Here is a 13,469-nt window from a genome sequence, read left to right as displayed (position 1 = left end):
TCAGACAAACATGTTTTGAGTAATAGAAAATATTTTATTGACCAACAAAATTTAAATTTATCACATCAGGGTCTGAGTGTCCTGTCTCAAACATTTTCACTTCAGAGCATAGACAGGGACCTTCGATAAAAGGCTGATGCAAAGCACCATGTGACTGACCTCAGATACCAACATAATGCCTTTAGTTTAAGAACAGAGAAATATCTAAAGCCAAATGGGTCATAATTGCTTTTCCCCCAACTGTTCTGTGTTTTAAACCTGTTTTATGAATGTGTGCCTTCGTACAGGGCGGTCTGTGCAGGCAGCGTCTGTGTGAAGGTGCAGACAGTGGCATTAATGAACAGGAAAACCGAACTGATTATGACCCATCTGACTTTCTACATATAAAAACACAAACAGAAACACAAGCTCCCTGATAGTCAGCCACAGTAACACACTCATGGGCCGATGACAAACTAGGTAGGCACTTTAGTCTAAAGCGACAGATTAACATGGACAGCACACATACACCAAATTCTGTATTGTGATGTACTTGACAACTGTGTTTCAAGGAGAAGCAGCTCAAAGCTTCTACTCTGCAGTAGAAATAAGTTATTTAAGTCATTTTTAAGCAAGAAAAACTATTGTCCGACTTCAGCTTCTAAAAGGTGAGATTCTGCTGCAACTCTAGTCTCCACTTTGGACTGTTGGAAAGACAAAAATGACATTTGAAGACTTCAATCTGGGTTTTGAGAAATTGACATTTTTCACTGTCTTCTATAACAGAGACCTAACAATGAATTTAGAAAATAAAGATAAGCAACTAAAGGTTGACTAAAAACAAGTACATAGTGGACATTTTACATTTTATTTTTAAGTTTTATCTGCTCCCTACCTCATTTCTGCAACCCCATTTGTACGATCATTTTTACAAAAAGAGTTTTCAAAGGCAACACATGGTAAACATCTGTAGTTGGGAATAATTGGTTTTTAAATATCTGCAATAATGTACAATGTCCATCACAAGTTCTCAGAGTCCAAAATGATAACTTCAAATGTCTTGTTTGGTTAGAACAGCAGTGCAAAACCCAAACATCCTCAGTTTACTATCACAGAGAAATAATTTTAAAGCTGGCAGTAATTTTTCCCCCACTTCTGTTCTAAAAATGACTACCCAATCAACTGTTACCAATTTACTTTCTACTCATCAATGTACAGCTTTAATAGGCAGATTAATCAATAAGAATTTGATTTGCTATAATCCCTATTTAACTCCACGCTGAACAAGCAGATCTGCCTTTTTACAGTACATCAGTCATTATTTACTCCTCCTCACAGCAGCTTGAAAGTGGGGCATCAGAAAGTTGAATCACGCATTTCTTCTACTTTTACAAAACCTGAAAGCCCAGCTGTTCTTAACAAGATGCCGAACTTGAATAAATGCTAATAAACTCTGTTCAATCTGCAGCATGCCAGCTTATCATCTCATAGCCAGTGCAGTGCCCTCTACTGTCATTTATTATGACTGCCAGGAGTTACAGTACAAAACTAATGTGAATCAACATTTAGCTACTGCATCTTGTAACACTTTCTCTCATTTATGGCACAAAGCAGGCAAAACATCAAAGAGGCAGAAACACTGGCACAATGGCAACTTCGCTGCTGAAACACCCAAGGACACCTGAGAAAACAAACTCTCAAAGTCTGAATCTGACACCTTTAAATGCTTCCCTGTGTGTGTAGCCTCAAACAGTTAAATTTCTTTAAGGTTGGCTAATTAAAGTGAAATATGCCTCCAACATGTCAAATTACTGTTTTGATTCTTAGTTGCCTTATTCCAAGAGCAATTTTGATCCATTTTCTATAATAATCTGGTAGGGCAGATCCAAACCAACACTAGTGAATGTCTCCTACTATAAATATTGTGCGCTACTAAAGTGTTTGATTAAAAAAAAAAACTGTCCAGCAATTTCAATTAAAAGTATTTTAACTGAAAATACACATCATATATCATCAGTAAAGCTCAATGGGCTTGGAGCTGAGAGTCATGGACACACTAGGGAGGTGAGAAACTACAGAGAAATGAATTTACATAGTGTTGGTTTGGATCTGCACATGGGATTTGATGGTAGTAACTGTAAAATAACACCATCTGGTCTGTTTGCAGTGTTGTTGGGTGGGAAATACTATTAATTGACAAAAATATATACCTGGAGCAAAAGTTCACCTAATAATCTTATCTGACAGGATAGTATGCAGAATATAACATAACTCCTGATGATATAATCTATTATATAAATGCAATCTGGACCTGGGCAAGTGAAAATGGGTGAACTGTTTTACCAAATAGAGCGCTTCATGAGTAGAGTGCTTCACTTCAAGAGAAAACATTTAAGATTTTTTTGTCAAGCCTGATACCCTCATCACACATTTTTAATGATGTTTTTGTAGTTACCACAAGTTTACTAGTGGTGTTTAGTACTAGATATTCAAACATCATACACATTTAACTGTTAGTGTTCATAAACTTGTCCAGAACCCCCAACACAAACCTTACGACAGCTTTTAAATCGGGCACATGTTTAAGTACAAAGGTCAAAATGCAATTTTAACTTGTGATGGTAAACTGAACTGTTATAGCTGAAGATTTGAAGTTTGAAATTGAAAATATTCCTATTGCACTGTTTCATGAGTACAGTTTTAAAGTCCAGCGAGTTCCCAGTGTCACCTTCCTCCCTTAAACCCCTGACAGGTCTGTTATGGTTCTCATTTCTCTTCATTTTTTGCTCCACATCCTCAAACCACAAAAGCTATAGAGACTAAAAGATATTGATTGGTGTTGAAAAGCACAGTGGTGGCAGGTTTCCAGCAGGCCCACGCCCCAGAGGATCCTCCTACTTTATCTACACCCCCCTTCTCAGCGGCAGCCATCTTATCTCTGAAGACAGCCAGATCCTCCATCCAAGAATTCAGACATTTAGTTAATGTAGACTAGAAGCAGCTGGAGGTGTAGGTCTGTTTGTGAGTGAAAGAGTCACCATTGGAGGCTGGGTGGTGGGTTAGGTGGAGGCTGGAGGTCACCGTGATGAGCTCCTCTCCTTGCTGACACAGTCATCCTGGCTGCTGGTGTCCCCATTGGCCGTCATCCCGCAGGTCCGCCTCTTCTTCCTGCGGTGAGACATGGCATCGCCCTCAGAGCCCGACTCTGCCTGCAGGAACACATGTACAGATGTTCTGACTGATGTGTGCATTGTTACAACATGTTCAAGAAGGATTACAAGACAATAACAGAGGTATGTGTCACATGTTAGCACCTGTCAGATCAACTGAGTGAAAAGTTCAGGTTTGCATCCTGCTGGTCATGATATATGTTTATTAGCTGTTCGACTGTTAATACAGGAAACAAACAGAACTCATTAATGTCTTGTCCCAACAAAACACAAATTTTAGTGAGGGCTTAATATAAGTGATGTACGGTACAACAGTTCTAACATGAAGAAGTTTGTGAATAGGGAGACAATGTAAGACAGACAACAAACCGACAGTCACAGTTCAAAATACAGCAGGTACTAAGACGTAGACAAGAAAAGATGACGAGACTTCACCAAGTCTGTACCTTCAAATGCTTAACAGGCTTCTTGCAGAGCAGCTACAGTGTCACCCAGTGGAAAAAGCACATGACAGACTGTGGTTGCAAGTTAAAGGCCAAACTTTTTTATCCCACAAACGGGGAAAAGGTTAAGGAACCACTGCCTTATTGAATTTTGGTGTGATAAAAGTTACAGGATTAGCTTTCAACTTTTAATTAACAGAAGTGACTAAAAGTTAAATCTGCATTTCCCTGTCCAGCTGTCATTAAGCAACACCATCAGGCATTTGGAGCTGTGCCTCTGATAACACTACATCCAGTGGGCGTCCAATGTTTGGCTGCTTTTGGCCTCTACCAACCACGTGGGAAAAGATCTGGCTGTATTGTCTTCACTGGTCATAAACTGTGCTGTTTGCTGCTGATGAGGTGCTTTGGCTTCTTATAGCTTTTTCCCTTGAAAACATTGTGAAAGTGGTGGGAGTGAACTAAAACAGAGTTGAGGTTTAAACAGCTAAACAATGAAGAGTAACTTGCTATACAGCAATTCATACAAAGGTTCAATAAGATGCATTATCCTCACAGGTAATTATATATTTCACCAAGCTTGGTGTCAGAACTCTTAGTCAATCGCACCAGTGTGCCTAAAATTAGAGATGCACCGATTGACCGGCCAGTGATCGGAATCGGATGATTTTTCGCATGACTGGCCTGGATCAGTGACCAGTCGGTCAGTCTCACGTCTTGCCGATTCTGAACCGATCCTTTCATTGCCAGCGCTGGCAATGACATCACAGCCCCGCACACACTCACAGTCGTACGTAAACATGATGTTGGTGTGGAATTTCTTTTCTGTGAGTGAAGATGACACAAAGATCGCAGTTTGCCACATTTGTGAGGCCAAAATACAACATGGGGGAACAACCATTTTTGTTAGTAAGTTATATTTTATTTCTAATTTTTTCAAGGCGCAGAGCACTTTATTTTGTTGTTAAAGTTATTTAGTTATGATAAGATCCTGTATAATCTAATTTCTTTTATTATAAAATAAAACATTTCATTGAGGAAAAGAAGACTTGTGTTGTTATAAAGTATACTAATTTTATACCTTTTTCAAGGCACAAAGCACTTTATTTTGTTAGATCCCATAATGTTTAATAATTTCTTTTATTATAAAATAAAAAATTTCATTGAAGAAAATATTTCTGTATATGCTTTCATTAGAGTTCTTTTTTTAGAAATTCGCAATTGGCAAAGATCAGAATTGGCAGGTCACACTTACTGGAAAATCATAATCGGCCAAGAAAATTGCAATCGGTGCATCTCTACCTAAAATAACTTTTCATGTTGATAAAGAATATTATTAGATATCGTATAGCCCTGTCCTAAGTAATCACACACTGTAAACAGCCTCAAGGATGTTAACACCCGTGTGTTTATGTGTGTGTGTGTTTGTTTCAGCACATACATCAGAGTCAGATTCAGATGAGCTGGAAGATGATGACGAAGAGTCACTGGAGCTGTCAGATGCGATGCCTGTTGACTCCTGCAGGTCCACTTTGTCTGCCAAGGCTGCCAGGTCAGGCCTCTCTTGCTTCAAAATTCTGAAACAACAAATTCAGTCTGGATTTACACAGTCCTTCCTGCACTAAGTGTAGGATCAATCACGCCATGGGGTTGTGTGTCTTTACACCACCAGGTTTTGTGTTTTGTGCTACCACTCCATAATCGGTGGATTACTTAGAGATAAATCCTTACCGATACCACTTCCTGGACAGTTTGGGTCGTCCTCGGACCGTTTTGTGCCACACAATGGGGAAGTTGGTCGAGCTTGCAAAGTTCTGAGTGATGGCAATTGTTGTATCCAGGTTGAGGACAACATGCCACCATCCACCTATGGACACACAGCTTATTATTATCAACATCATAAAATTATTGGAAACTACTGGATGTCAGATATGACTGATCTAAACAGTCATCAATTTATAGTAACTCAGGTTTGATGTGATGCCTTTACTAACGGAATGACCAAAAAATCAAATATGTTGTCTCTGTCTTCAGAGATTATCTATTCATTTCAAAATATTAGTTGTGTTCCTTTGCATCCCTAGTATTTATGTTTCTAAAACACACAGGTGCACAACCAGTCACTTTTTTTAAAAGATATTAAATGATACCAGCATAAGTCACATATAAACAAGGAATCTATTTCAAAGGTTGCATCTTCCTTTGTAATATAAGCTGAATGGTTCATGTTACATGTAAACATATGACTGACAACCTTTAGGGTGACACAACATGCCATATGCTCATGCTTCTGTGAGGTCAACAGGTTCTTGTCGTGTCTGTGGTACAATCGACAGTCAGTCCAGTAAAGTTTAAATCCTGGACTGATGCTGAAGGAGCAGCTGAGGTTTTAATCCATCCTATCCCAATCAGCTCTGTTGGCATTAGGTGAATCTAGGTCACATCCGCTTCAGTCTGTGTTGACACACAGTCCTGTCTAAACTGTCAACACAGTGGAAACCACTTTGTGTACTGCTTGACTGGCTTGTAAATCAGGACATCACTCACCCATCATGTACAGTTTAAATCAGTGATTTAAGGTCTCTCTGTTTTTAGTAACAGTGACCATTGAGTGTTAAAAACGTGATGTCTTGAGAAATAATGTGTTTAGCACTTTATTGTCAACAAATCTCGCATGAAGACCCAAAGTAAGATATGTCCTGGGCCAACTGGTTTGGGACTGATCTGGGCATATTTTAGTGGAAAGGTTTTTAAGCTGTGAGCCACAGAAGAGTTTAGTGTGAGGTTGTGGACTGGGAGATAAATGATTTTTGAACATAAGAGTTTTCTGAAATGTAAAATATGGGTAAAAAAGGGGCTTAAGTTATAGTCTACAAATCACTCTCTGAATCCATGACAATATCTCCCAAAGACCCCACTGTATTCTGTAAAACATTATACATTACATTTATAATAAATAGTGTTTCTTTAGCTCCAACACCATGAGACATTAACTATGTACCAGCTGTTATCTCTTCTTGATTTGATCAATCAATTTGATCAATTTACTGATGGTTTATGTATTTTTATGGGATTTCTTGAGAATAAAAATAACGTTGAAAGAATTTTTTGCCAAAAAGAGAAAAGAAATCCTAGCTCAAATGAAGAATGCAAGGTTAAAAATCTAAACAGACAGAGGATTATTAAAAAATAAATAAATAAATCTTCGCTGACCAGGCACAAAAACCGTCTCCCCAGGCTTTTGGAGGATTTCCAGTGGTGCAAACTCAGGAGGCCAGTTTGGCTGCTGCGTTCTGGGATAAATTACATTGAACCAGGTAATAGCCTCATCTTGCTGGTTACCGCCATCCTCTCTTGTCACCTTGATTAGTTCTCGGGGTGTGTTTGTGGGGAAAAGGCACCACCGCTTGTGTCCCTGAACCAGGGCATTCCAGGCGCTGGTGCCCAGAGGGTCGATGTGGATGCCAGTACCAGAGCGAGCAGGACCCATCACAAACCACCTGTGATAGATTAGAGAGAGATGAGAGTGTAAACCTGTGACATTATATGTCACTCAAAGAAAGTCCTTCATTCTCTGCCATGGGGCAAACTCAGCAAGGTTTTCTTACAGAGAGAGAAAGGTTTTGTAGTTTCAGGTAAAATTTAAAATGACTTTAATACCGCACAGAGCACAATTTAAAAGTCTGACACATTATACTATTGCTACAGAGGTCAAGTAAAGCTCACTTTATTTCTGAGAAGCTGAATCAACTGAAAAACGTAACACAGGGTGAAAAGATCAGTGCTTTCACCCAACATGTTAAAGTAGTTATGTTAGAGTGCTTGGCCTCAGCCTATCACTGGTCTTACACTGTATTCCACGTCCCATTCATTTATAGCTGATATAATCTCCGGTTCTAATGATGTCAGTCCTTATAACCGGAGAAAAGAAAAGGAAAAAAAAAAAAAAGAAACTGAAGCTGCTAATACCTGCGTGATACTAGGTCATCGTTAGAATTTAATGAAGCTGGATATTTAGCCAACCAGGAATCTGATTCAAAATGGAACGAGTTTGAAGAAGTCAAACTTATCTAAGAGCATGTTGGCAAGAAGTGGAGTATTAACTGCAGCCTCAAGTCATTCTGACACATCTAACAGCAGGACAAACCTGTAAGGTGGTCTGCGCTTCTCTCCTGCAAACTGGAAGAGGTCATCCCTGAAGAAAATGGGGACCTGGTAATCATCCAGCAGCTTCCTGCGTTTGGCGTGTTCACCATAGCTGCTGTCGAAGATGTAGAGTGGGCTGTCGTCCCTTGTGCTCTCCAGGTACTCAACATAGTACTTCATCTTCATCTTCACAGAATATCCGTCATTGTCCTCCCCACACTTGAATTTCTGGTTGCGGTATTTGCGCTTCAGACGTTCCAGAGTCCATTTTTCTTGGGCAGGCCAGTTCTCTTGGCAGTTCAACAGGACAACAGGCTTGTAAGGCCGTTCAAAGCGCTCAACAAACTCTTCAGGAGTGACATGGCGGGCATCCACACGTTCAACGTTGTCCTGTAACATAATATCAGTATAAAATTATAGTGCGCTGTTCTGGGGGCATTTTCAAAATCCTCAGCAACTCATCAAGCTGTGTCTTATAATTAATTCTGCGTATTATACATTAAATACAAAGTGAAGTTGATTTAAAAACACAAACTAAAAAGTGTATATTTGAAACATGCACTTTGGGCTATATAACTCTGTCATAACCTGAAATCCCAACCTCACATACTGCAACAGAACCACAACATGTCACATAAACTTATGTGTGTTTTTTCTCAACTGACTTTGCTTGGTCTGCTGACTGATCTTAATATTTTATAATAAACAGCAATCGTGACTTCAGGACACAGACCTGCAGCTGGCTGTACTAGCTGTTCTTAAAATATAAGCTTTTTTTATTTCCATCTTAGAACAATAGTCATATGCCTGCATAGACACTGCAATACTTTGTCTTGCTGTAGTCTTTCCTACTTTCCAAACGGAACATCAAAAGATCCTTTCTTAAAGCATTGTTCATTGAAGAACAAAATCTACAACCATCATTTGATGCAGTTTATTTGAAGATAAGTTAACACTCTCCTCTCTCTTCACTGTAGTCACTGTCCATGGAAACAAATTTTACACTGAGCAGCAAGATATCCAATTAATTAATCTGTATCAAATTAATTCAAGATCAACTTTGAGAAAATACTCAAGAGATTTACCAAGTGGAGATCCTGTAATATTGTGTTTCTGTAGCTGTAACTATGTTTACATCCAACAACTGACAAAATGCCTAGTGGGTCAAAATCTTGCTGAGCCACCATGAAAATCTCTGCATATGTGGAATAACATATTATTCTGAATAGTAAAGGTGGAAGACGCAAACAAAACCCCTGGATTTTTAAACACCGGGACATTAAAACTAACGTAATAGAGAATAACAAGGAGTACTCATGGCACGTGAAAAGGATCAGGATCAGTTATGGGGGACTCCTTCAGTCTGCTTGCTGTAACACCGGCTTGCACACATGAGCTCGGTGCCTACGTGACGAGCTGCACTGCTGCCGCTAGCCACCGTTAGCTTAGCCTCGCTGCCCACATCGACAGTTACCTTCACGGTGCGGTGCGACACATCGAAAGTCTCATAGTAACCGTGTTTTATCCAGTCTACTGAATCCTTCAGCTCAGGCCTGGCGCTCCGTTTCGCTTCTTTAATCCTCTTCTTACTCTTATTGTTCATTCCTCCAGCTGGCTTTATCGAGGAAACGTGTGTAGTCGGTGCTCAGACAGCTAAGGAGCTAACCCGAGGTTACTACAGAGACACATTCACCAGCTAGCACTGGTGTCTGCTAGCCGCGCTGCTCTGACACTTTCACCTTAGTTATTTGCTGACACAACAAAACCACAGATCAGGTAATGTGCCAAACACGTCCTCAGCATTACGCTAACGAATATGAGAGCACTGCTGAAACCTGCCTGGTCGAAATAACTTAATAAACACCCAACAAGAGAGGCTAGCTCCCCGAACACACAATGCTTTTGCAACTATTTGACATATACGCCCGCCCCCTTTCGCTCATTGGCTACATGCTTCACGGAAGCAAAACGCTGATTGGTCGAGGAGTCGAGTCGGTCTTCCCGCCAGGCATTTACGTGGATTTGATTGGCTGTTCAGATGACCTTTTACGTGTTGTCGCCGCGGAAATACACATAAACGTGGTTGTTGGTGATATTATGTCAATGTGCCTGTAACTAACAGTGAGATTAGATAGTGTTCAAAGCAAAGACAACATGTGGCTGTAATGAAGTCATTTTAGATGACGATGGATCACAGTGGAGCTGAAACACCAAGTACAGCTTACAAAGTTTTCACGTTTGAAGACAACAAGAAAAACACACAAGAGACCCTGACTGTCTCCATACCTGAGGTCGGTTTGAGTTTCTTACTGCACCATCTAACTGCATGTACAGATGCCTGGAGCTAGTGTCGCTGTCAGAGCTGACAGCTCTAAAATATATGATCAAAGATAACTGTGTTTAAAAAGTTATGCATCTGTTAGAAAGAGGCTTTGGGTCGTCATCTCAATTTGGCATATATCACTAGTACACATTTATTTATTTAGATAAACTTGGATATTGAAAACTGGAACCATTAACCGATGGCTAACTTAAAATAACCATGTACATATAAATGGTTTGCATTATAATAATGAATATATAATAAAAAATATCAGGGGCTGTCATGTCATGTCACAAAACATCGACAATAAAGATTTAAAATGTGTTCGTTTAAATACAGATTTAATTTACATATCCCCAAATGTTGAATTTGCTGGTTGTGTCTTATCAGTGACTCTAAATTGCCCATAGGAGTGAGTGTGAGTGTGTGAGGTTGTTTGTCTCTATGTGGCCCTGTGATGGACTGGTGACCTGTCCAGGGTGGACCCCTGCCCAGGGGCGCCGCTAAAGGGGGGAAAGTTAGGACGATTCTAAGGGCCCACGAACTTTGAGGGCCCCCAGAGACCAGCTTTATTAATAATAACATTATTAACAGTATTATATTAGATATCATAAATTTATCTATGAAAGAGTTACAAATATAACAAAATTACGGCTTATTTCTGCCTCTCCGGTGAAATTACACCCCTCCTCCCATTTACTGCATGGTTCTGTCCGCCCAGCTGTATCGTATAGACTCGCTGCTGATTCGTCAGGTCGTAAACGGTTAAAGCAGCAATGTCGTGGCGGTCAACGAAGTATAAATCAAACGAAAAGAAAGGTTTAACAAAGCAGAGAGAGAGAAGAAGGGCCGACAATTACTTACAATTTTTTTAAAAAAATGTTTGTTTATTCACGGAGCTTCCTTTGCAGAAATGTTAGCGCTACTTTTAGCGGCGCCTTTGCCTTTCACCCAAAGAGGGCTAGGATAGGCTCCAGCAGATCCATGTGAGCCTAAGTAGGAATAAGCAGATATACATAATGGATGGATGGTTGTTTGTTATTATTCTGACTAACAGCTCAGTTTGTCTGTGATCTTCACTCCCAGGTTCTTGACCCACAATATGGCATGTATGTGTGGCCTTGTGCAGTGGTGCTGGCTCAGTATCTGTGGACACAAAGAGCAGAGCTGAGGGACAAGACAGTGCTGGAGGTGAGGAGAATGTTTCTGTTTGGGATATGAACCTTGAAAAAGTCCATGCGCTGCAACAGCACAATGTACAGAAGAGTTCTTTCTTTACAGCTCGGTGCAGGAGTGAGTCTACCAGGTGTTGTCGCTGCAAGATGTGGTGCAAATGTGATTCTGTCTGACAACGATAAGACTCCTCAGTGTCTGGAGAACTGCAGGCACAGCTGTGAAGCTAATGGCCTGCAGGATGTGGTCGTCATGGGTCTCAGCTGGGGAGAAATCTCACCTGATCTCGTTCTGCTTCCAAAGCTGGACATCATCCTAGGATCAGATGTTTTTTATGAACCTTCAGGTCATTTTAGATTATTTTTTATATGTATAAATGTTATATATTATACTATATTATATTTTACATATGTACATTTGATCAGGGACATCATTTCTCTGTATATAAAAATATACAAGGTACATACCAGTACATGCAGTATTATTAATAATAATATCATTAAACTAAACATTTATAACATGTTTCAGATTTTGAAGATGTCCTTGTGACTGTTGCATTTCTTCTACGGAAAAACCCCAGAGCCCAGTTCTGGACGACATGCCAAGAGAGAAGGTAAAGTATCTTTGTTTCTGTGGTGATAGTCTGTGGGCTTGTGGGATATTGTGTTTGTCAAAGGCCAATAAAAACAGAAAAAATTTATAAATACTAATAAAAAAAATCACAAAAATTGTATCAGCATGGTGTGAGCCACACAACATGCTGCTGAATAAAACCATATTGATCACTTACACTATTACTGACCCACCAGGGATAACAAGCCATCCAGAACAACTGAAATTACAAAGGATCAGAGTGAAGATTTCATTCCCTCCTTCCCCACCCTGTTATTCAAATGTCAGTCTGATTTTTAATGCAGTTTTCTATTTTAACAGAACCTGGAAGTCCTAGTGTCACTTCAGCTCTGTTTCAGTTTTAACCTCCACGTCCTTGTTTCAGTGCTGACTGGTCCATTGAAACACTGCTCCACAGATGGAAACTGGGCTGTGTCGACATTCAGCTGGAAGAATTTGATGCCAATAAATCTGAGCTGGCTGGATCAGTTTTACCAGGCAGCCACAGTGTCCAGATGATGATTATCACACAGAAGAAAGATGATGTTGGACTGTAATGTTACAGGAGACTGATTATTGGAAGTCTCAAAAACTGTCAGAAAGATGCTGTGACTCATCCAGACAGACCAGATTTGACAGTGTCTGTGTGTGACCTAATATCCACCCTGCACATTTGTAAACTGATCTTTTGCACATTAGATGGTTAGAGCCATGAATCATTTAAACAATTTCTCATTGGACTCCAGTAACACTGTTAGACTCACAGTGGGTTGTTTTTTTAAAGGATCAAGGTTGATAGAGGACTGGCATGGTCATGTGGTGGTTAGCACTGTTGCCGTACTTTCCATGCACTGTGTTTGTGTGTGCGTTTGTGTGTGTGCGTCTGTGCGTGTTTTCTTGAGGTACCCCTTGTGGATGTGAATATGAGTGTTTGTCTGTTTTTATGTGTCAGCCCTATGTTAGACTGGTGATCTGTCCAGGCCTCCCCTGGTCCCAGCTGAATCTCTGACTAGCAGGAACAAGCAGTACAAAATAAAATTGATGCAGCACCAGAGATATTGTCTTGTTTAATTTACAGTTTAGTTTTCCTTGTCAAAGACTGCCTACATGACCCACAATGCAACAAGACTTGAGACTAATTTCACATAGTGTATGCAGTACTCCCCAGCACCTGGAAACACAGCTGGACTCTGTATTTTCTCCTTGACCACCAGAGGGCAGAATTTATTCAAACAATTGCAAACTGACACTAACTCATTCCTGACTCTTTGTAAGTTTGGGTGGTTTTTATCTGGTCTGGGTGGACAGACAGGAGGAGTATTAAGAAGAAAGGGGGGAGCTTGGCAGTGTTCGTGAATGTTATGTGATATAACCATCAAACCACCCAGTACCAGGCAGCCTGAGGGTGGGCCAAAATAGGCTTCACCTACAAGTCAGCACATTGTCTCCTAAGTACCTGGCGTTAAGTCTGGTACTTTGCCAAGTACCAACACAGTGGAGGGCAGCTGCCTCAAGCTTGATGTGAAACATCAAAGTAAACCTACTACAGGATGGCTTCAGGGACACAGAATCTGCCTTGTGGAGTGGCCCAGTCAGAGCCCCGACCTCAGCCCAATAGAAATG

General features: G+C 40.3%; 2 protein-coding genes across 2 annotated transcripts; one reads left to right on the top strand and one right to left on the bottom strand.

Annotated features, from left to right (window-relative positions):
- Window positions 1-13: 13 nt before the first annotated feature.
- Window positions 14-9,639, bottom strand: jmjd6 (jumonji domain containing 6, arginine demethylase and lysine hydroxylase). The gene is made up of 6 exons (XM_026324815.2): window positions 9,213-9,639; window positions 7,740-8,128; window positions 6,806-7,092; window positions 5,324-5,459; window positions 5,034-5,169; window positions 14-3,188 (listed from the first exon to the last, which is right to left on the bottom strand). Exons 1-6 carry the CDS (start codon window positions 9,339-9,341, stop codon window positions 3,057-3,059), a joined length of 1,209 nt encoding a protein of 402 aa, XP_026180600.1. The 5' UTR covers window positions 9,342-9,639; the 3' UTR covers window positions 14-3,056.
- A 20-nt stretch (window positions 9,640-9,659) lies between these two features.
- Window positions 9,660-12,900, top strand: mettl23 (methyltransferase 23, arginine). The gene is made up of 5 exons (XM_026324817.2): window positions 9,660-10,029; window positions 11,148-11,252; window positions 11,343-11,580; window positions 11,763-11,847; window positions 12,232-12,900. The coding sequence occupies exons 1-5, from the start codon at window positions 9,919-9,921 to the stop codon at window positions 12,401-12,403; spliced, it is 711 nt and encodes a 236-aa protein (XP_026180602.1). The 5' UTR covers window positions 9,660-9,918; the 3' UTR covers window positions 12,404-12,900.
- Window positions 12,901-13,469: the final 569 nt, after the last annotated feature.

The sequence above is a fragment of the Mastacembelus armatus genome, chromosome 8, assembly GCF_900324485.2.
Source record: "Mastacembelus armatus chromosome 8, fMasArm1.2, whole genome shotgun sequence".
NCBI lineage: Eukaryota > Metazoa > Chordata > Actinopteri > Synbranchiformes > Mastacembelidae > Mastacembelus > Mastacembelus armatus.
This window is presented reverse-complemented; position numbering and strand designations above follow the sequence as displayed.